General features: G+C 46.8%; 1 protein-coding gene across 1 annotated transcript; it reads left to right on the top strand.

Annotated features, from left to right (window-relative positions):
• Window positions 1–10,339: 10,339 nt before the first annotated feature.
• On the top strand, window positions 10,340–20,060 carry LOC133359439 (uncharacterized). The gene is made up of 2 exons (XM_061577849.1): window positions 10,340–10,750; window positions 11,738–20,060. Exons 1-2 carry the CDS (start codon window positions 10,340–10,342, stop codon window positions 16,409–16,411), a joined length of 5,085 nt encoding a protein of 1,694 aa, XP_061433833.1. The 3' UTR covers window positions 16,412–20,060.
• The last annotated feature ends 688 nt before the right edge of the window (window positions 20,061–20,748 follow it).

Genomic DNA, 20,748 nt, shown 5'->3' with positions numbered 1-20,748 from the left:
ATTGGCATGTTTTGTTGACAAGACAACCCTTACTAGTTGGCTGTGTCGGGTGGTGGCGGGTTTTAACGACACATTTATATATTACACGATCTAACCCAAAAAAAACTATTATGGATGATATTGGTCGGGAAAGCCTACCTACGTGTTTAACTCAAAATCCAATATTTTCAATGCGTTTGAATTTAGTTCAATGCTACGCCTTTATCACGAGGGGGCGACACAGCACCGCTCTGATGACATTTGACGTGAGATGTATTTATTGTGATTTTTGTTTTTAAATCTATTTTGTTCTTGCACATGGCATTATATTCAGGAGCGAGCGAAGGCAAGGAGGCTTGAATTCCAAATAAACTTTTGAACAACAAATTGCAGCCTACGAACTTGTGTTGAAGTTTCAATGATTTATTTATTTTGAATAATTCTGGCACATTCTCACATGAACCAAGACTAAACTCTTTTATTTACCTGGTAAGGCCCACTGAGCAATGTAGCCCTTTTCAGAAGCGAACTTGCCCATATGATAGCTCAACGAAATGCCTTATCATCATGTGGGTAATTATAGCAGCCAACGCATGTTGATTCGAAATGTAGAGAGAAAATTCAGATGACTCGGAGAAAATCTACGTGACTACGGAGAAAACATGACAACGCTAAATATACAGGCGTCAGAGTAGGGATTAAACCCACGACCTCCTGCATACCATGTGAGGGAGATAACATCTCGCCACAATGGTGCCCCTTGAAATATGACTATTCATTAAACATGACCAGCGTCATCACTTAATATATTGTCAAATTTGTATTTTTGTTGGTGGAAACTCTCCTGCCTTAGACAGTGTGGTTATCCGGAGATGTTTCTAGGGCAGTCGTGGTCAGTATGTGGATCGCTAAACAAAATAGGAATCCTTGACGAGATCAGAAAGGTATTGTGGTTCATTTGTGGCAAGCACTTTCTCTGTAATGAGTGCGACCTTATAATTCATGTGATCGGCAACCGGAAGGCAATGCAGCTCGGCGAGCACTGGACGAACATGGTCGACTCTTGCAGTAAACTTATAAGTATACAAATTCCTTTACATTTAGTGATTTAGTGCGATTTTTGTGCGCTTCGCTTTTGTTTATTTATTTCCTTTACAACTCAACACAACATAATGTAACCTACACTCGGGTGTTGAACGCCCATCTAACCACGCTACGGCAGAACTAGACACGGTCCCGCTATCCCGGTCGGGACCAAGAGCTGGGTTCCGGACCGCGTGGCTAGAGGCTTCTTTAACCCGACGTGGATCTTCTTCACCAACAACCCGAAGAACCCCTCGCCCCTCACGGGGCCCCCCGCTATATCGGCCCGGGCTGGGGCTGGCTCTGCCCCTCGCCCCGCCCACCTTCTAGATCTCTCAAGCTCCTTCCCGAAGGCTCCCGAGAGCTCATCTATACTACGTGACCCCCCAGCGGCCCCCGTCCACCGGTGGCCCCCCTCCAATATCATCCAGTCACGTGTCGGCAGGTCAACCAGCGTATTATGCCCCAACGTAACCCTGGCTGGCTGACACTCTCTCTCGCTCCCTCACCGGGAGCCTGCACCGTACACTGTACATGGTGCCTCTGTGCTAATCAGTGCTCACCCAAGCCCCGCTAGGGCTGGTACTACGCCCAGTAACCGGACTGCACATAATGACAACATTATCCACCGTGGCCTCGCAAGCCCGGCACCACACAGTGACATTCACATTATTAATTATGCTAACGGTCTAGAGCATTTAGTTTTATAGGGGCGCTCCATCTTCGCAAAATGTAGCCACTACAGCTCCATAGTACCTCTTTGCAATATTACGTTACTGATCGAATTTTATTAGAATAAAACGTAAAACGTATATGAAAATATTTTAATGAAAGTAAATTTATACCGAGTTTTAAATAAACTTACTAAAAGCGAAACCATTTTTATTTTACCAGGTAAGGGCCATTGAGCTATATCGCTCTTTTTTCAGAAGCGACCTGGCCACAAATGATGGCTCGCCGAAGTGGCTGGGCATGTGGAAATTTATAGCAGCCAAATACCCTAAAAACGCATGTTTCTAAATGTGAAAGGGAAAAAAAAACAGTGCGCGTGAAAAAAAATCCACGGGACCATGAGGAGAATATGCAGACTCAAAATATCCAGGTGTCAGGGTAGGGATAAAACCCACGAATTCCCGGTATACCAGGCGAGTAGTTAACATCTCAACACCGCCGCGTCCTGAGCTTTTGTTCTTTAATACTGTTGTTGAGAACAGATCTCATGGTGGTTGTCAAGGGAGCCCCAACTCGTGGCTTTAGCCAGAGTGAGGCCAAGGCACCCCCTGCTCCCACGCTCGTTACCCTCCTGGGTTTAGCCATTTACACTGCACGCGTTGGAGGACAGCAACGCGTCGAAAGCTTCAAGTGCCACGCGGGGAGATCAAAGTGACAACCTCTGGAAGAATGTTCATAACGGGCGTAGTATATTTGGCGATCTTGATGATGTTGCAGTGTTCTTCTTGCTTACGGCTATGTAGATGCAGAGCAACAACTACAATTTCACATCCAGGTGGTAGAGCCGCAGCTGCGTTGACAGTGGTGCACAAGTGTAATAAAAGACTCCGTCAGGCGATGCTGGTCTCCGTTTGTCTTTTATTCAGGTTCTTCTCCGCACTCCCACTGGCCTCCTCTCGGACCAGTGTCGTCTCGCGCGCGCCCCGCGCACGCTCCCTCTCTCGTGCCGCGCACGCTCTCTCTCGCGTGCCCCGTACGCTCCTCCATTAGCTCCTCTATTCCCGCACTCCGCACACCGCTGGCCGACGGCGTGCAGAGGTCCTTCGGCCACGTGGCCGATGGCGCGGATCTTTCCTCACCACCCAATGTGGCTCAGCCTCCTTAACTTCCCTGACTGCCCCGATCTCTTCTGGGATCCCACTTATATACATTCCCCCCACGTGACCCTGACTCCTCTCCTTCCGGATCGTCAGATCCGGCCTTCCCATACTACCCCGCTGGCTCCACCCCCATTCACCTCGCCTCCCATTGCAGCCAAGGTGAACGATGGCCCCTCCCACACGCCCCGCAGACTAGGCTCTGCCCCCCAATACCCCGGGCCGTGTGATTGGACCAGAGCCCAGCAAGAACCCCGTTTACGCTCGCATTACACAAGGACAGCAAACAAACAACCCCAACACATACGTCACTAACGACAACGCTGCGGTATTTAAGAATTAAATAAATATCAGGGCACGTTTAGGGCAGCATTTCCCAAATTATTTTTGGCCCGCGAACCACTCAACCGATTCAAATAATGTCTGTGGAGCACACAGCCCCGACTCCTGTTGACAAAACGCATTAACTTCTCTCTAACTACCAGTCATACTAAATTATTAATATTAGTGGCACATAAAAAAAAATACACAACGATAAGGTTTTTTAGGGGGATTATTTAGATCTTAAGGTTAGTGTAGTTTAATCAGGGCAGTTTACCTGACCTTATTAATAATTAATGTCCGAAACAAAAAGGAATAAGCATTGACATTATTTCCGGATCAATCTGCATTTGCATCACAATCCGTGGGCCACCTTGAAGACTGTCAAGAACCAGTGATGGTCCGGGAACCACACTTTGAGAGCCACTGGTTTAGGGCAATGACCTTTTTCTTCACAGTACATGGAGAGACAAACTATATATAGCCGACGTGACCCGTATTTATACAATAATAATCGTTCTGTTTAAGGTCACTCGTGGTCTTATTCGGGGGTTTGGTGATCTCCAACGCCCACAGCGGTTGATTGGTTCTTCATGCAACATCCAAGCTGCGTTGCCCCACCCTTACCATTCTTCGCTCGGCGCTGTGGCTATCTCTACGCCACACCGCGTGCGCTCCTGCTTGGTGGTGACACCTCGGCAGGAGAGCAGCATGGTACCAGCCTCAGCTAATCACCACGGAGCCTCGTAAGTTGTTGGGTTTTTTAGTTGCGAAGCCGCTCTATGCCGACTTGATTCTGTCTGTTTGTTTGTAAGTTTATTTGTTTGTCTGTCTTGTTGTCTGTCTGTTTGCCGGATTATCTGTTTGTGTTTTTGTTCGTACGTTTGTCTGTTTATGGAAAAATTCTGTAATCTCAAAACAACGTATGTATGTTTAACTTCTTTCGCACCGTACGTAGCCAACCGTGCTAATCGGAGGTACGGGTGGGAGAACAACAAACTAAACGCAAAAAACTGTTCTAAAGAAATTAGTTTTCAATTTAGTACAGTGGTGTAGTATATAGTGGTGTAGCCTATAGTGTAGTGTACAGTGTGTGGTGTACAGTGTACTGTATAGTAGTATTATGTTAAAATAATTTTGCACCGCCCGCACGATGCTCATCGGAGGTGCGGAGGAAGGGCAACAAACGAAACAAAAAGCCTCGTTCAAAAGAAATGAGTTTTTTATCTAAATTATTAAAAAGTACAGCTCCAGTGGCTTCCTAATATCGGAAGAAAGAGCGTTCCAGACGGCAACAGAAGCGCATCTGCGCCGTGCGATGCAGTGAGGTTTGCATGTAACTCCCACCTCTTTCGAGACGTTCATTCGGCCTGCGTTGAAGAGGAACCCACAAATTCACTCCAGAAGGGGGCTCCGTATATACCCCTCGAATGGAAGAGAGCCTTCTGTCAGCAGTAGTGGCGTAGTGAGCAAGCAGACAATTGCAGGGCTGCACCTTTTACCTTTGCAACAAGCGTACGGCAAGTCTTTGTTTGAAGCGCTAGTCGTAGTAGTAGTAGATGAGTTTCTGAAAAGTGGCGCGTGGAAAATGCGTTAAGCAAAAAATGTGTGAAGTGAAGACAATTTCCCCATTTTCCATCTATAAATAAATATCTTAATATGTACGTCTCAAAGGCATCTAGGGTACTTCCCGACAATGTAGAAAGCAAAAATTTGGTACATAGGTAGCTTTTAGGACACAAATAACAGGAAACAAATAAAAACAAATCCGCGATTTTTCATTTTAAGGCCACAAAATCTCAATTTTAAATGCCCCATAAAAAGGTTTTGTGCGTGTCATTCAGAAAGCGTTCAAATGATAATGCATTCAACAGCAAATTTAATTAGAGAACCATTGCGCTATCTTTTATTGTTTCTGAGATATTTCGGATTAAAGCGGGTTTTAAAGAAAAAAGACGCAATTTATGATGCTCAAATCTGAAGAATTCGAAAATGGTAAAAGTTGGGCGCTTCCCCTCATAGAGTATTTTTAAATTGAGTGGTTTCCGATAGGTACGTCTAGAAATATAAGAAGTTGAATCTAGGCATAAAAATGTTGCGAAAAAAATAATTTTGGAGTAGTTGTTAGTGTCTGCTTGTAGATATAAAGTGTTAAAAATCACATTAGGTTCATTATTATAATTATTGAAAACCTTTGCCTGGCGAAGACAGGCTTCATGAACTAGTAATACATAATGTAGTAATGATAAAGTCTGGCGAGATACAATGCACTGCTAAGCGTGCCACGTAGTGAGATGGTGGGACAAATAACTGCGCTACTATACCACTGTACTGCTCAGCTAAGCAGCTGAAGAAAGTAGTTCGTCGTCGACCACGTTATAATGGCACGCAACTTCCACATTTTTGGTGGTGCATGTTCCGCATTGTGTGCAAAGTGTTCCCGAATGGAAGAACCGCGCTATAGCGAAAACGCGTTATCGTGTGAACGCCACGTGTTAAGCGAGGACTTGCCATATTGTGATGTTGTCCTAATGTGTGGTGCGTGTGTGCTGGCTGTACCACGCCCCTTGTTCACGCGCCCTTGCAGGTCCTTGCAATAATGTGCTCGGTTAACAAAACTTCCCCCAACAGTATATGCAGGCTACACCGTATATGTATATGTGTGTATCTGTGCATGTATCTCAATGTATATCGTATTTATATCTGTGTGTGCATCACAGTATGGATCTCAGTATGTATCTGTGTGTGTGAGACAGCTGACACATGCAGTAGACACGGTGTTCACAGTACACACAGTACGCATAGCACACAAGCAGTACACACACTACACACAGAAAACACAAAACACACACGCTGTTCACACAGTACATGCACAGTACACAAAGTGCGCGAGCAGTACATACTTTGTACACAATACACGGTACTGTACATGCTGTACACACACACACCAAATACAGTACACACGCTGTACACACAGCACACACTGTACAAACAGTCCGCACAGAGCACACACTGTACACAGAGTACAAACACCATACAAACACCGTACACACACAGCACACACTGTACACAGTACCTGGAACAAACACCGTACATACACTGTACACACAGTACGCACACTGTACACACAGTGCAAATGCTGTCCAATGTCTGACCACATAGCGGCATGTAGAGCGAATTAAAACTGCAGTCGAGCGAATTTTTGTTAGAAAGAGGTGAACTCCATACACAGTACGCAAAGTCGCACAAACCAAACCTGCATCGAGCGAGGGAAACTTTTTTTTAAATACTACACAATCAATGGCTGGTAGTATCTGACCCTTTCCTGTCCCTTCATTTCGGAGCAGTATGTAAGCATCGTCGAGTACTCGAATTATGACAGCGGTTAGGAGGGGTGTTGATCCTCAGCCATAATGTGATCAATTTCGGTAATTACCCAACGGTGGTCTTCTTTCGTATGGATTCATGGCAACAGATTAAAGATGTAATTTTAGATTTGTTATCCACTGAATTATCCGTTCAGAAAGAGTGCAGGCCGCTGAAACGTTGATGCGCCATTTGTGCATCAGGTGGCCGCATCGGCCATGCCCGGTCCTGATTCGGTTGATAGTCGACCATTAGCGGCGTGGAAGGTTGAAAAAGGGAGGGTCGATGGTAGGGTCCTGTATGAGATGTTTATTTTTGACGGTGGCCACAGTCCAAACTTGCTTCCATCTCTCACCTTCATTTTTATTTGTGGCGTGGAGTGAGGCTGCTGTGATCCAGAAGGAGGTGGCGTGATTTTAGGCGAACAGACGCCACTGGATTTATGTCCCGATGTATCGGAAGGTGCAGGTTAATGATAATGTTTTGGTACTCCCTGACGGCCGCTGCTTCATGACAGATTTGCGGCGGAGCGATGTGGGTGAGCACTGGGAGCCACTGGGTCAGTGTCGACTTCAGTGTACCTGAGATGGCACGCATTGCAATGTTCAATTGTGTGTCGATACGTCCCCACCCAGTTGAGCAATACTCTCCCGTCAAATACATGAGGGCGAGAATGGTAGCCCGTAGTATTTGTGCATCACAGCCCCAACCAGTTCCCTCCAGTTAATGGATAATGTGCGTGCGGGTTTTTATCTTATTGCTCGACTGCTCAATGTGTTGCCTGAGAGTGAGACTTTGTTCGAGCACCACTTCAAGGTATTTCTGGAGTGGGTCGTGGGTGACGGTTTTACCACGAAACTCAACCGTTAGCGTTATTTTTGCCTCCGCATTGTTGAAATAGAATGCTGAGAACACTGTCTTGGTTGCATGTGGCTTACGTCGCCAGGATAAGTAATAATCTACCAATTTCTTTAGGTTGGTGTTGAAGATGTCTTGAGCTGCACTGAGTGTCGTCGCTTGGCTGGCCAGTGCTAGATCGTCTGGGTAAATGAACTTGCGGCATGTCGCTGGTGTACAGATTAAACAGGGTTGGTGCTAATACCGACCCCTGCGGTAGGCCATCGTGTAGAGTGCGTGGGTGGCTGATCTGGTTTCGGAGATGGACGCGAAATTGTCGGCTGCCTAGCATACTGGCGATGAGGCAAACCGTTTTTTTCACACTTAATGGTGTTGGTGATTTTTAATAGAGGTCCTCGGTGACAGACCATGTCGTATGCAGAGGACAAGTCTATGAAAGCAGCCACTGTTTTCTGTTCATGCTGAAAGCCGGCTTCGATGTGTGATGTCAAGGTGAGGATCTGGTCACAACAGCTTCGTTGTGGAAAAAAACCTGCCTGTTCAGATGGTATGGTGGCTTCCAAGAGAGGAGAGAGTTGAGCAGCAGTACTCGTTCCAGTAGCTTGTAGGCTGTGCAAAGAACACAGATTACCCTGTAGCTGTGCGGGTCCATCAGCAAGTTTTCCTGGTTTGAGGAGAGCAATGTCTTTTGCTTTTCTCCAAAGTCTTGGTAGCTTGCTGGTGGCGATTAATTTTTTTCTTAATTTGCCAGCCAAGTTCTACCTTTGCTGCCAAGGTGTTTTAAGAATTCCAGGTAAATCCCATTTTTCCTGCGGCTTTACCTGCCTTTGTTACCGCCAGTGCGGCACCTATTTCTCCTGGAAGTACAGCTGTAGACAAAGGAGAGTTTTTGATGCTGGTGGAGAGTGTATCTTTTGCGGAGTTTTACTCTGCATTCTTGTTTTCGGCTTCCAATTGTTTGTACATTGCCGAGAAGCTGCACCGCTATCCCATTAGCAGAGTCTGGTGTTCTGAGGGAGCTGCTCCACCGAGCTTCTGACCCAACGGTGGTATGATTATGTTTCTTGCTTCGTACGCAGGAGGTCCTGTTTTTCGATCCCGACCATGACGCCTATATATTTGAAGTTTGCATGCTCTCCACACTTAGAATCAACATGTGTTTAGATTATTTAGCTGTTCTAATTTTACATGTGATAAGCCACTTCGTCGAGCTATCATTTATGTTAGCCAAGTCACTTCTGATAAAGAAGCTAATAGCTCAGTAGGCTTTACATGCTGATGTAGTGACTGTGAATGTCACTGTGTGGTGCCGGGCTTACGAAGCCACGGCGGATGTGTTGGCATTATGGGTAGCCCGCTTACTGGGCATAGTACCAGCCCTAGCGGGGCTTGGGTGAGCGCTGGTCAGCGCGGAGGCACCATGTACAGTGTGTGGTGTGGGCTCCCAGTGAGGGAGCGAGAGGGAGTGTCAGCCAGCCAGGGTTATGTTGGGGCGTGATACGCTGGTTAACCTGCTGACACATGACCGGATGATATTGGAGGGGGGGGCACCGGTGGCCGGGGGCCACTGGGCGGTCACGTGGTATAAAAAAGCTCTCGGGAGCCTTCGGGAAAGAGCTCGAGAGATCTAGAAGGTGGGAGGGGCGAGGGGCGGAGCCAGCCCCAGCCCATGCAGATTTAACGGGGGTTCCGTGGGGGGGGGGTCGCGGTTCTTCATGTTGCTGGTGATGAAGATCCACGTCGGGTTAAAGAAGCCTCTAGCCATGTGGTCCGGGACCCAGCTTGTGGTCCGGGGCGGGATAGAGAACTGTGTCTAGTTCTGCCGTAGCGTAGCTAGATGGGCGTTCAACACCCAAGTGTAGGTTGTGTTATGTTAAGTTGAGTTGGTAAAATAATAGTGTTGCTCCCAAGACAACGTCTGCGACTCAATTGGACTCACTACACTACGATGAAAAAAAATAGATTCGTTTTATTTGTATATATTTAAGTGATTTGTATACTATTCCTATACTTTGCACTCCTATCGTATTTTTGTATTGTGTGTCGTTGTAACGTACTGACCTGCCCCTACTGGACGTAACTTTATAGCTCATCAGATTCCTTCAGTATAAATAAATATTCTCATAAAAAATAAATATTCTGATTCAACAGTCTACAAGGTTACATTTTTCGATTTTATCTTACCGGATGAAGCCTACTGGGATATGTATCTATTTTGAGAGGCGACCTGTCCACAAATGATAACTCAACCAAGTGGCTTATTATCACGTGGAAATTTATAGCAGCTAAATAATGTAAATGCGTGAAAAAAATCAGGCTTTATGTTTTCACTTTTCTTGAGTTCTGATTATGGGCTTGCTTGTTGGAAGGGATGCAATGAGTCCCAGCGAGATGCTGGGGCTCATTACATCCCACATAGGATCGCTCCGCCAAACAAATAGTTCCGCCGGTTCAGTTTATAAGAACGAGCGAACGTTCACAAGTCAAATGGTTAAAAATAATAACATCTTATGGTGGTCTGTTCGTAAGTGCAGATGTTTGTAAGTCGGGTGTTCGTATCTCGGAACTGCATTATATTCCGTGGTGGTGTAATGGTTGGCACACTTTACATTCAATCCAGAGGTCGCAGGTTCGAGCTCTCAGTTAACATAATGGGTTTTATTTTAATCCCCACCCACCCTATCCAACCAGTACCATACTATACATGAATACACCACAGTTGGCCGATCGGTGGTTTGGAGTTTCAACCGAATACCCACTGCCAGCAGTGGCGTGAGCAAGAAATTACCGGGCTATGCCATCACCTTGTAATACACGTCTCGTTTAACACACACTATTCGACTCTGTCTCAGGTTCCGCTGAATTTAATTCTGCTGGGTTCGAGTTGCTGGGAGAAGAACGCCATGGCTAGCGCGGTGCGTCAAGACGCGGACTGTCCCATTTGCATGGACAAATTCAACTGCCCTGCCACCCTACACTGCGGCCACTCTCTCTGTCTCCAGTGCCTGATAGACGAATCGGGAAAGGTAGAGAAATTCACCTGCCCGCGGTGCCGTGCCGTATTTTCATCACGATCTCTGCCCAAGGGTAGACTTGCCGTCGACATCGTGGAGCAGCTCATATCACAACACGGGATGGGTAAACCATGCGAATTGTGCCACGAAAAAAAGGCAGCCGGGGGGACGTTCTGCCTGCGGTGCGAGATGTTCATCTGCGAGTCGCACGTCGAGAGCCACATGAAGAATGAAAGGTTTACAGCTCATGTGCTCGTGGCGCCTGGTACGCTTCGCGATGGCCAGGCTGGTGCCAATCAGGTTAGTGGTAGCTTGTGCATATAGCTGAACCACAATACCTTGCTGATTTCGTCAAGAAGCATAAACTATCATGCGCACTGCGACCATCCTCGCAGCGGAGGAGACGGTTTCCACATCACACACTTTTATATGCACTTCTGTGGCCATCTGGAATGCTCTTCTGATCTTAGAAAGCCACTGGAGCTCTGCACTAGATAGCTTCACCAGCCTGTGAAGCTGTCTAGAGCTCGATATAGTGAAAGCCCTTCTGCCAGCAGTGGCGAGAGCAAATAAATGAAGGGTTGTATGTATGGTTCTGCTTATAACTAGAAAGATTTGACGAATATTTCTACTTTGGGATATTCATAAATCAGGGGATCTAATTTTAACATAGACGTATGAAAGTTTGTACCTGAATGGTTACAATCTAAAGTTGGCATACAATTTTAACTTTTCACAACCAGGTTTGACCATTTTTGCCTTCTCCTCTATAACATGGGACATGTAGTGTGACAGTTTAGATTTGGAGGGTTTAAAGGATCCTCAGTCAACATATAGCATCATATAAATTAATAAACAATCCAAATACTTTAATATTTTGGCTTCTCCAAAATTGTGAGAGCAAGAATGTTGGACAGGATGAAAGTTGCTTTCTAAGGTAAAGTTTTTAAAAGGTTCTAAATAAAAATTTCTCAATAGATGTAAAATTAGAAAACGAGCATTTGTTTTCTAATTATGGGCCCTAAAAATTTGATGTGGGTTATATGTTCCATTGTGTTTTTTTTACTAAGTAAATGGAAAACTATCTAAACAAATATAACATCACATTTAAAAGTTTGAGATTTTGGTACTTTTGTAATAATGATGCTAAAATTGTTAGAAACTTGGGTGGCTTCGGCTACAAAATCTAGTTTATTTAACAAACACCCATGATATGGAAATGTGCATTTCAATAATCTAACATATGTGTTTGATGTTTTCCCATGCACTTTTCAATTGTATCCGCAGAATGTCAGCGAAGGTGCAAATCACAACAAGTCAGATACAGAAAACTCAGTAATAGTGCATAAAGATTTTCACTTAGTGTACGGAAAGTCACTGCCATTGGTAACGCCATCTGATTACGTGAAAGTCATTGCAATCGTTGAGAAACCTAATGTTCAAATGAGTCAAACATCGGCCATTGTGAACATGCTTCTTCCATATATCATGCAAGTCATAAAGATGTGGGGAGTCAGTATTCTGCATGCTGCAATTATCAGTGAGCTAGCTCAAGAAGATATGGAAACATGTCACAGTAGCCAGTTCTGCAAAAGTCCTACTTTTGCAAAAACATCGAGCAAGGCAGCTGCTTCTTCCCTTGCAGCACAGACACGGGCGTTGAATGAAGTTCCATTGTCTAGACTTGACTGTCTGGTTGCTCTACTCAGTTCTGCTGATTGCACTGTGGTACAAGATCTCATTCAGATCCTGAGCAAATTCCCAGTAGCGTTGCCACTGGTGATGCCCAACCTGGAGAAGAAAGGCGAATACAAAGTGATGCTCCCCCTGATCACTGGCAACACCGTAAAGTGGGAGGTTCAATCAGGTGTCATAATTGAGAACGACATCTTCACCAATCCTTTCATACTGATTTTAGCTGTTCGTCTTGGCAATAGCACGTGCGGGAAAAGCACGATCCTCAACCAGCTCATGGCCGTGGAGAACATGTTCTCATCGTGTGGAGAACCTGGAGCTCGACGGGGACGCCCTTTGACGCTGGACGGAACTGTGGAGTTCACTTGGCTCACTGAGGAGACCTGCGGGGCTGGGCTGTGGAAGTCCGTCCTGCAGCAGTTTTATGCACGTGGAGGGAACGAGGTTGTGATGTTGGCCAATCTTCACGGAGATGCCTCTGAATACCCTGAAGTTATCCAGTTCTTCAAGAATTTAGCATCAACCTACGTGGTGTTTATGATGCCAGAAAAGGGGGAACTTCTCAAAGAGAAATGGAATACATTTGTCCAACTCTCTGGTTCGCAAGAGAACATCCATTATCTCATGGTGGATCCTGATGAAGACTGCAATGAAGCAGAAGAGATTGTTATTCAAACGACGAGGCTCACAAATGATGACACGTTGAAAAAAGTACGAGCTATGTTCAAAAGGGCCTTAAACTCAGCTGCAACCAAAATTAAACGTTCATTTAAGCCAGATATGTCAAATCTTGGCAAAACACTGCAATTAACAGAGGGAATTAGCTGCTATCAATCACAACGTGTGATAGATTTCATCACTAAGAACACTTGCCAAGGGACAAGAAATATCATGCAATTTCAGATGAAGAAATCAGGAGAACGAAATGCTCACGATTTATGGAATGGCAACAGAGTTCTGCAAACGCTGATACACTTATATTGTAAAGTTATGAGGCTCCCTCTATCAGAACGACTAAAAGCGATGGCTCATCTCGAGCAAAGTATTGCACAGCTCTCGAATTCTGAGTCCTCAAAACTGAGACAAACCGTCATAGCAGAGAGAGAAGAGCTTCAACGTCAAACACTCTTGAATGGCCAAAACAAGTTGACGATTAATAAAATGAAAGAAAACATCAATACAAACATGAAGATGTTGGATCGAATGTCTCTTGGTCCAGAGCATTTTTTTCGTGAGTTGGGTCACATATACGAATTGACAAACGAGGGCCAAAGAGAGAGTGGAGCTCTTTTGGAATGTCCTACTTCATACGCCGAGCTGCTAATGAGTGGCCACGCCATTGAGCTGCTAAACGGCGACACTGGAGAAATGCCGGGTGCTTGGCTGACGGCGATTTGCAACCACGTCACAAAAGTATTCCCAAATTTGCGCATATTTGTTCTTTCAATACTAGGATTGCAGTCTTCTGGAAAGTCCACACTCCTGAATGCCCTCTTTGCCTGCAAGTTCGCAGTGTCCGTTGGTCGCTGCACTCGTGGTCTTTTTATGCGGCTGCTGTTCCTGGAGAAGAAACTTAGTGACAGACTGAACGCTGATGCAATCCTGCTCATTGACACGGAAGGGCTTGGAGCACCAGAGAAAATGAATGATGATGATGCAGAACAAAAGGACCGAATGCTGGCAACGTTTGCAATGAGCGTGAGCAACCTGACTATCATAAATATCCTCGGGGAGTACATGAGGGATCTGACGGAGATCCTACAGATTGCAATTGTGGCGATGGCACGATTGGAAAAGGCTAAAATGTCTCCAGACATTCTCATGGTTCAGCATCTGACAGAGAGGAACACATCAAAGACCTCTTCAGGACAGGAACAATTCTGCAAAGCTCTAGAAAACGCACTGGAGCTCACGAAAGAAAAAGACGTTGACATGGGAATATTAGATGTCAATTGCTTGACAAACTTAGCTGACAGAATACAGAAAGGAGAGCTTCTGAAACAGTTCCGTCCCTTCAAGAATGGGGCAAGTGCTGGTGCCCCACCGTCAAATCAGTACCACAATGACGTGGTGGATCTTTATGAAACCGTCCTAAACGCATGTCAAAAGTCAGAAAATAAGATGCCATTCTCAGATTGGCACTCACTTATACAGAGCTATTGGAGTTGCGTCTCAAATGAAAATTTTATTGTTCGATTTAAAAACATCAAGGAAATTTACGAGTTTATAGATCGTGGACAGCGAATTGCCAGCTTAAAGGAAACAATAGATGGAGCGTTTTATGTTCACGTGGAAGCTATGAAACGTCAAATACGATGTGAAGTGACACTTTGGACACCAGAAGAGCAACGTCAAAAGCATAGATTGCTTTTAAACAACTTTGAGAATGAATTAAAAACAATGCCAATGAATTGTGAAAATGACGCTTATAATAATTTGGGATGCGACAGATGTACAGAAGTCATAAAACAGACCATCAGTTTAAATGAGTATGCTACAGAAAAACAGTGTGAACATGAAACGATGAATACAATTGATGCATACACCAAGCATGTCCGCAAGTCTACATTGACGACTCTAACACAAATACTTGATGCCACAATTGTGCGGCACGGCTGCTCGGTGGAGTTTTTGGAGGAGATTACACGCAGCCTAAAAGCTGCATTAAGTCAAAGGCCAGCTGGTACATTCACTGTGCCTGAACGCGAACAACGAGTTGAAGAAATATGGGCATCTCTTGTAGAAATCGCCAAGTCAAAGGAAAGCGATATCCATGATTGTGATAAAATTAAAACTGAAATGGCCGACGTGTATAGCACCGCACCAAATGTCTTGAGTCGATATTATGATGAACCGCCGATCTGTTATTTGGGCCAAAGAGAGGCGTTTGAAAAGTCACGTTTTAGAAGATTTTGGGCAAAGCGAACAATAATGAACGACAATGAGCTCTCCTGGCTCGAAGATGAGCTTGATAAAATTCCCATATCAATTCTTCGTGCCAGACAAGCAGACCACTTTGAACATGGCATGATTCGTCGACTGAAATCGAACATAGAAGATATTCTAAACCTATTTCAAAAGGTTTTTCGTAAGAAACTTCTCACCGAGCTCAAATGGGATGCTCACGTCTACACTCTTCAGAAATTTGGCCACCTCATGTCCATGTGCCAGGAGGAATGGGAAAAAAAGCACAGTCCGACTTCAATATTGAAACAAAGAGAGGAGGAATTTCGATCACTCATAGATCTTCGCCTACAGCACGGCTTCTCGTCTGCTTCTGAAGGACGTATAATTTCCAAATATCTTCTGGAAGCAATAAAACAGAAATCAATTAAAGCTGGGAGTTCCGAGAAAGTTCAAGCTGTGCTCGACCTCCAGTGGACAACCAATAGCGAGAAGGTGCGGCTTCAGTACTTTGAGCATTTAGCTTCCCAGGTGAATAACGGTGAAAAATCAGAGGCACTTCAACATTTTAGTTGTCCAAAGCAAGCAATAAACAGGTGGTTTACTCAGACAATTAATCATCATGCTCGTAATAAGGAAACGACACAATGCAAGAAAACATTTAAAAGTGAGTTCCAGCGTGTTCTTCAGAAAGTCGGAAGTTGTACAGATGTTAGTGAAATTATCACTTTCACCCAACTTTACTTGACAGATGTAGAGAATGTCGAATACAAAAGTTATTTTGACAACCAAGAAATAGCCAAGGGGGACTTGAAAGTCTTAAAAAACAGCATCCTACATGGGCTTAATGATTCAGCTTCAACAGTGGACTGCACACAGTTGATGTTCACAGATCCATCGACGGATGAGACAGTGATGCGACGTCTAGGTTGCACGGAGAAGTGCTTTTGGTGTGGAGCTCTCTGCTGGGGATCTCGTGGACACGATAATAACGCGGATGAAACAAGAAAACACCATACATGTCACCAACCACGTGGCCTTAGTTATACAAATTATAAAAACACTACTAATTTAGTAGCAGAGCCTTGCCATTTAACGTCAAACGATACAACAGTCACTTGGGGAAATAATGAAATGAAGTGGTCTGCTGCGAAGCAAACAGAGTTCAGTCATTGGAAATTCGACGCCCATTGCAATAATAAATTTGATGAGCTCATGCGTTGGTTCTTTCAAGAATTGCATAAAGATATTGCTGAGTCTAGAAAATTGCTTCCAGCATTAGAAGACGAGTTGAAGATGTACAAATGTGAAAACCTTCATCTTGCACCCATACTATCGACAATTCGAGAGTTAATCAAATAATATGCAGGGCCTTAATATGGGGATGGTTAACCAAACGAAAACATGCATTACATCCTCATTGGATGATTACAAGTGTCCAACCATCATCTTAAGAATTCTGGATGAAGGCCTTCCCAAGTCATCATCTGACAAGATATATCTTCTTTTTATTTTTGTCTCCAACCTTATTTTTTAAATCTCCATATATATTTTAATTTCCAATCCCTTTTCCACTGCCCCATGCCAGACCTCACTTCCACATCCCCACGCCTCAATGCCTGTCTTTACCCTGGTGTTCGTGTAATGCTGTTTTTTTCCCTTCCACATTGTTTAGCATTTAAGTGTGACGATGGCACTTTGAGTGACATATTCGTGCCAGAACGGTGCCACGTGTGTTTTTGCGCCAAATCTATTGAGGTACATTTCGCCCATCGCGCCCACCTGTGGCTCGACTATTCATGGTAGACCACTCAGATTTATGTACGCATCGTAACTGCACTGCTCGCGATGCTGTTGCCGCAGAAGAACACACGTGCCATCTTGTCTCTATCTCGTCTCCCAAGCGGCCCATCCTGGGTCCCAGGCAACGCGGTGATCCCATTCTCCAGTGAGGAGGCAGCGAAATTCAGGCACTGCGATTCGTCTCCCTGTAGTGTACACAACTGTACACGGATACTATGTCTACAATGCCACGTGTAGAATACTGTACAATAATGTACACAGTATCAGTGTACAGTACTGTAAAGGGTGGTTCGGATGGCTTGTGGCCCCAATTAATTGACCCCTAACATGTACCCTTTGCATATTCATTTCCGTTTAAAATAAATCTTACTTAAAAAATATATATTAAGTTTTAGAGAATCAAATGGGGGTTACAAGACATCTGGACTACCCTGTACAGTATTGTATGTGGGTACGTATACAGTATTGTACACTGCATAATTTTTTTCCTATACATTTACCATACAAGTTACATTTAACGGTGACAAATATTAATATTTTACATTACTTTCTATTTTCAAGAACTTAACCCCCACAATGGGCAAGGGTTTGCTGTACATCAGGGGCATAGAATGTGCATACTTACAGAGGATGGTAGAAATGTTATTGCAAGTGTAATATTACGGCGGGAGACCACTTGACGGGTAGCACACTTTATTAACACTTTCCGTAGCCACAATAACACGTGTGGTCAACTACAGCTCATGCTACACGTTCCACCCGGCTACACACACATGGGCTCTCCAGCCCCGTAGCTTCCAGGGGAACTCACAGACCCACCCCAGCCGGGGTATGGATCACGACCACTGGGTCCCGCAGCCCGGCCCTCACAAGGACATCCGGCCGCGGGTCCCAAGGTCCCGCCTCTGAGCCACACAGGGTCCCGGCCCTTACAAGGACAGCGGGGCTAGGGGTCTCAGGACCCTATCTCTTCCTCCTCCGTCTTCCGTCTGCACTGGTTACCAACTCCCCGAGCGCATCGCCTTTCATAGTCCTCCGCTCCCGAGGGGGCGGAGCCTATGGGGACCGCGATGTGAGCACCCACTCTAGTTGACCAATCACCACGCGCTGCCACACGATCCCTACTGCCAGCGCGTATCACCACTACATCACCCCCTCCCACATAGCTCGCAGCCGGCCCGGCTGCCAAAAAAAACCCCACTCCCCAAGTGTGCCCCATAACATAACCATAATGCAACACAACAACACAACACAACACCGAACGTTAACCAGTAACAACAACGAACTATGTACAAAGCGACGAGTAACACAATAAAAGTTATTTTGAAAAGACCGACGTGTCCAGTGTCTCCTCGACTCCCGATCCCCCTCCCGCTCGCCCCTTGAACAGAACGATAGAGCGGTCAAACGGACGGGGAACGCCGTGACGAGACGATCCGGCCGACTCGTCCCGCACCTCCACCTCATTTGTTGGGTCAGGAAAAGTGGTGCGATCTAGCGCGAGTCCGCCTGGCTGGTCCGTCGTACGGAACGGGACGCTGTCGACCGTCCGGTGGCTCCGGCAGCCCAGGAAGGCACGGTTCGGGCCTGGAAGAACCGCCCGTGCCGCGGGGATCCGGTCGCCGGTGGTCGGCAGCCGTCAGTTCCGAGACACCTGGGAGCGGATCAGGCGAAAACATGTGAGGATCTTGGAGACATTTCCCTCCCCGGGTCGTCGGTCACATCACATGCTCGGTCCTCACGACATAAAGGAAGGCCATATGGTGGCGAGAACGGTTTCAGCCGGGAGTTTTGAACGTACCAACGGCGCTTTCCCCATTTTATCTGAACACACTGGGGTCGTGCAACCCGCACGACCTCCACGGGTCCCCGCCATGGCCTCAATAATTTAGGCGACGTAGCCAATGGTGCATGAGGGCAGTGCAGCCAGGCCCTATCGCCCGGTTTCCAATCGTGCATGGACACCTTCCATGCACGCAAGCGCTCGTTGGCGATTTGGCGAGACCTTGAATTTAGCCGTGCGGCCTCCCGTCCCTCGGCCAGTTTTGCAATGTTAAATTTAATATGGTCAGCCAACTTGGAATTAGGCCGTGGCACGGAAAGCCCCAGCTGAGTCTCCATGGGCGGATCGGCCTCCCGACCGTACATCAGATAAAATGGGGAAAATCCCGTAGCTGCATGGGGGGCCATCCTGTACGCGGCGAGGACCCCCGGGACCTGCAAGTCCCAGTCAACCTGTGCCTCGCACACCTGCTGGCACAACATGGAAGTTAAAGTTCTGTGGAGTCGCTCCACCATCCCGTCAGTCTGTGGGTGGTACGGGGAGGTACGCACCTTTTTTGTACCCAAAAGGTCGCACACCTCATGCAGCAATTTGCTCGAAAAATTCTTCCCCTGGTCGGTCAGCAAGCGTTCGGGAGCCCCCTTGTCCAAGACGTAGCCCTGGACAAAGGCGTCCGCCACGGCCGCCGCCGACTGGTTGGCGAGTGGCCACGCCATAGGCCATCGAGTAAAGTATTCCACACCAACCAGCAGGTACTTGTTACCCCTAGGCGTGACAGGAAAAGGTCCCAAGATATCCAGCGCAACGAGACCTGAATGGACTGCAGCGGTGGATTTGGCGCAACGGGCGGTGGTTTCCGTTTCGCGCAATCCACACACCCCTTCAGTATATTGACCACATCGCTCCCCATCCCCGGCCAATAATAGTCACGCTGGAGCAGAGCGAGCGTTTTGTTTACTCCCAGATGCAAGAGGCGTTCGTGTGCGGCCAGAACAACTTTGCCCCGCATAGCGGAAGGCACGATGAGTGCGTGCCGCCGGGACATATTGTCCCATCTCATTAGCAGGCCCTGCTTAAGCAGCCAGGAGCCAGCTCACTTCTGACCTTCGTCGGGACCCCCCGCCCTGCGACGCAACGCGAGCAGGGAGCTGTCAGCCATCTGGAGTCGGCCCCACTCAACGAGAGACAGTGAGAGTAGCGAGTCCCCGCCCGCAGGAGTAGCGGGAACGTCAACCAATGGTGCATTCGCGGCCGCGACCAACTCACCCTCGGGTACAGCAACATGCAATTTACAGCGCGCCGACCCCATCAAGCACGCACATTCGGGACGAGGCGACAACCGCGACAGGGCATCCGCGTTGGTGTGGCGCAACCCCTTACGGTAAGTGGTCGTAAATTGATAGTCCTGGAGGACCTCCAACTACCGTGATAATTGGCCCGAGGGTTGGGCGACCCTCAATGCGTACTGAAGCGCCGCGTGGTCCGTACGGACCGTAAAATGACGGCCATAGAGATAAGGTCTAAATTGCTGTACAAAAAAAACAATAGCCAGCAACTCGCGACGGGTCACGCAGTAGCGCTGTTCCGCTGGCGATAAAACCCTGCTACCATAGGCGACCACCCGTTCGACTCCCCCAACGACCTGTGAGTGCACTCCCCCAATGCCCGTGTTACTAGCATCAGTATCCAGCAAGAAGGGTCTCGTAAAATCAGGGTAACATTAGGGCGGGGCACCCACCAAGGCGTCCCGAAGGGAGCAGAACGCGGCCTCCTCCTCTGGCCCCCATCGAAACCTGACCCCTTTTGCTGTCAGAGCATGCAAGGGTTTGGCAATGGTGGCGAAATGCTCAATGAATCGGCGGTAGTAGGAAGCAAATCCAATGAAACTGCGGACCTCAGAAACCGACGTGGGCGTCGGCCATGAACTGACACAGTTCGTCTTCGCGGGATCGGTGGAGATCCCCGAAGAGTCGACAACGTGGCCCAAGTACCTTACGGATTTCCGAAGCAGGTGGCATTTAGCCGGTTTAAACTTCAACTTAGCCGATCGCATCCGCAAGAACACCCCCCTTAATCGCTGGAGGTGTTCCTCGAAAGTTCTACTGAAAACAAT

This window comes from Lethenteron reissneri, chromosome 65 (assembly GCF_015708825.2).
Source record: "Lethenteron reissneri isolate LAM-NWPU_2019-01 chromosome 65, ASM1570882v1, whole genome shotgun sequence".
Classification (NCBI taxonomy): Eukaryota; Metazoa; Chordata; class Hyperoartia; order Petromyzontiformes; family Petromyzontidae; genus Lethenteron; species Lethenteron reissneri.
The sequence above is the reverse complement of the archived record's forward strand: the minus strand, read 5'-3'. Positions and strand labels throughout refer to the sequence as shown.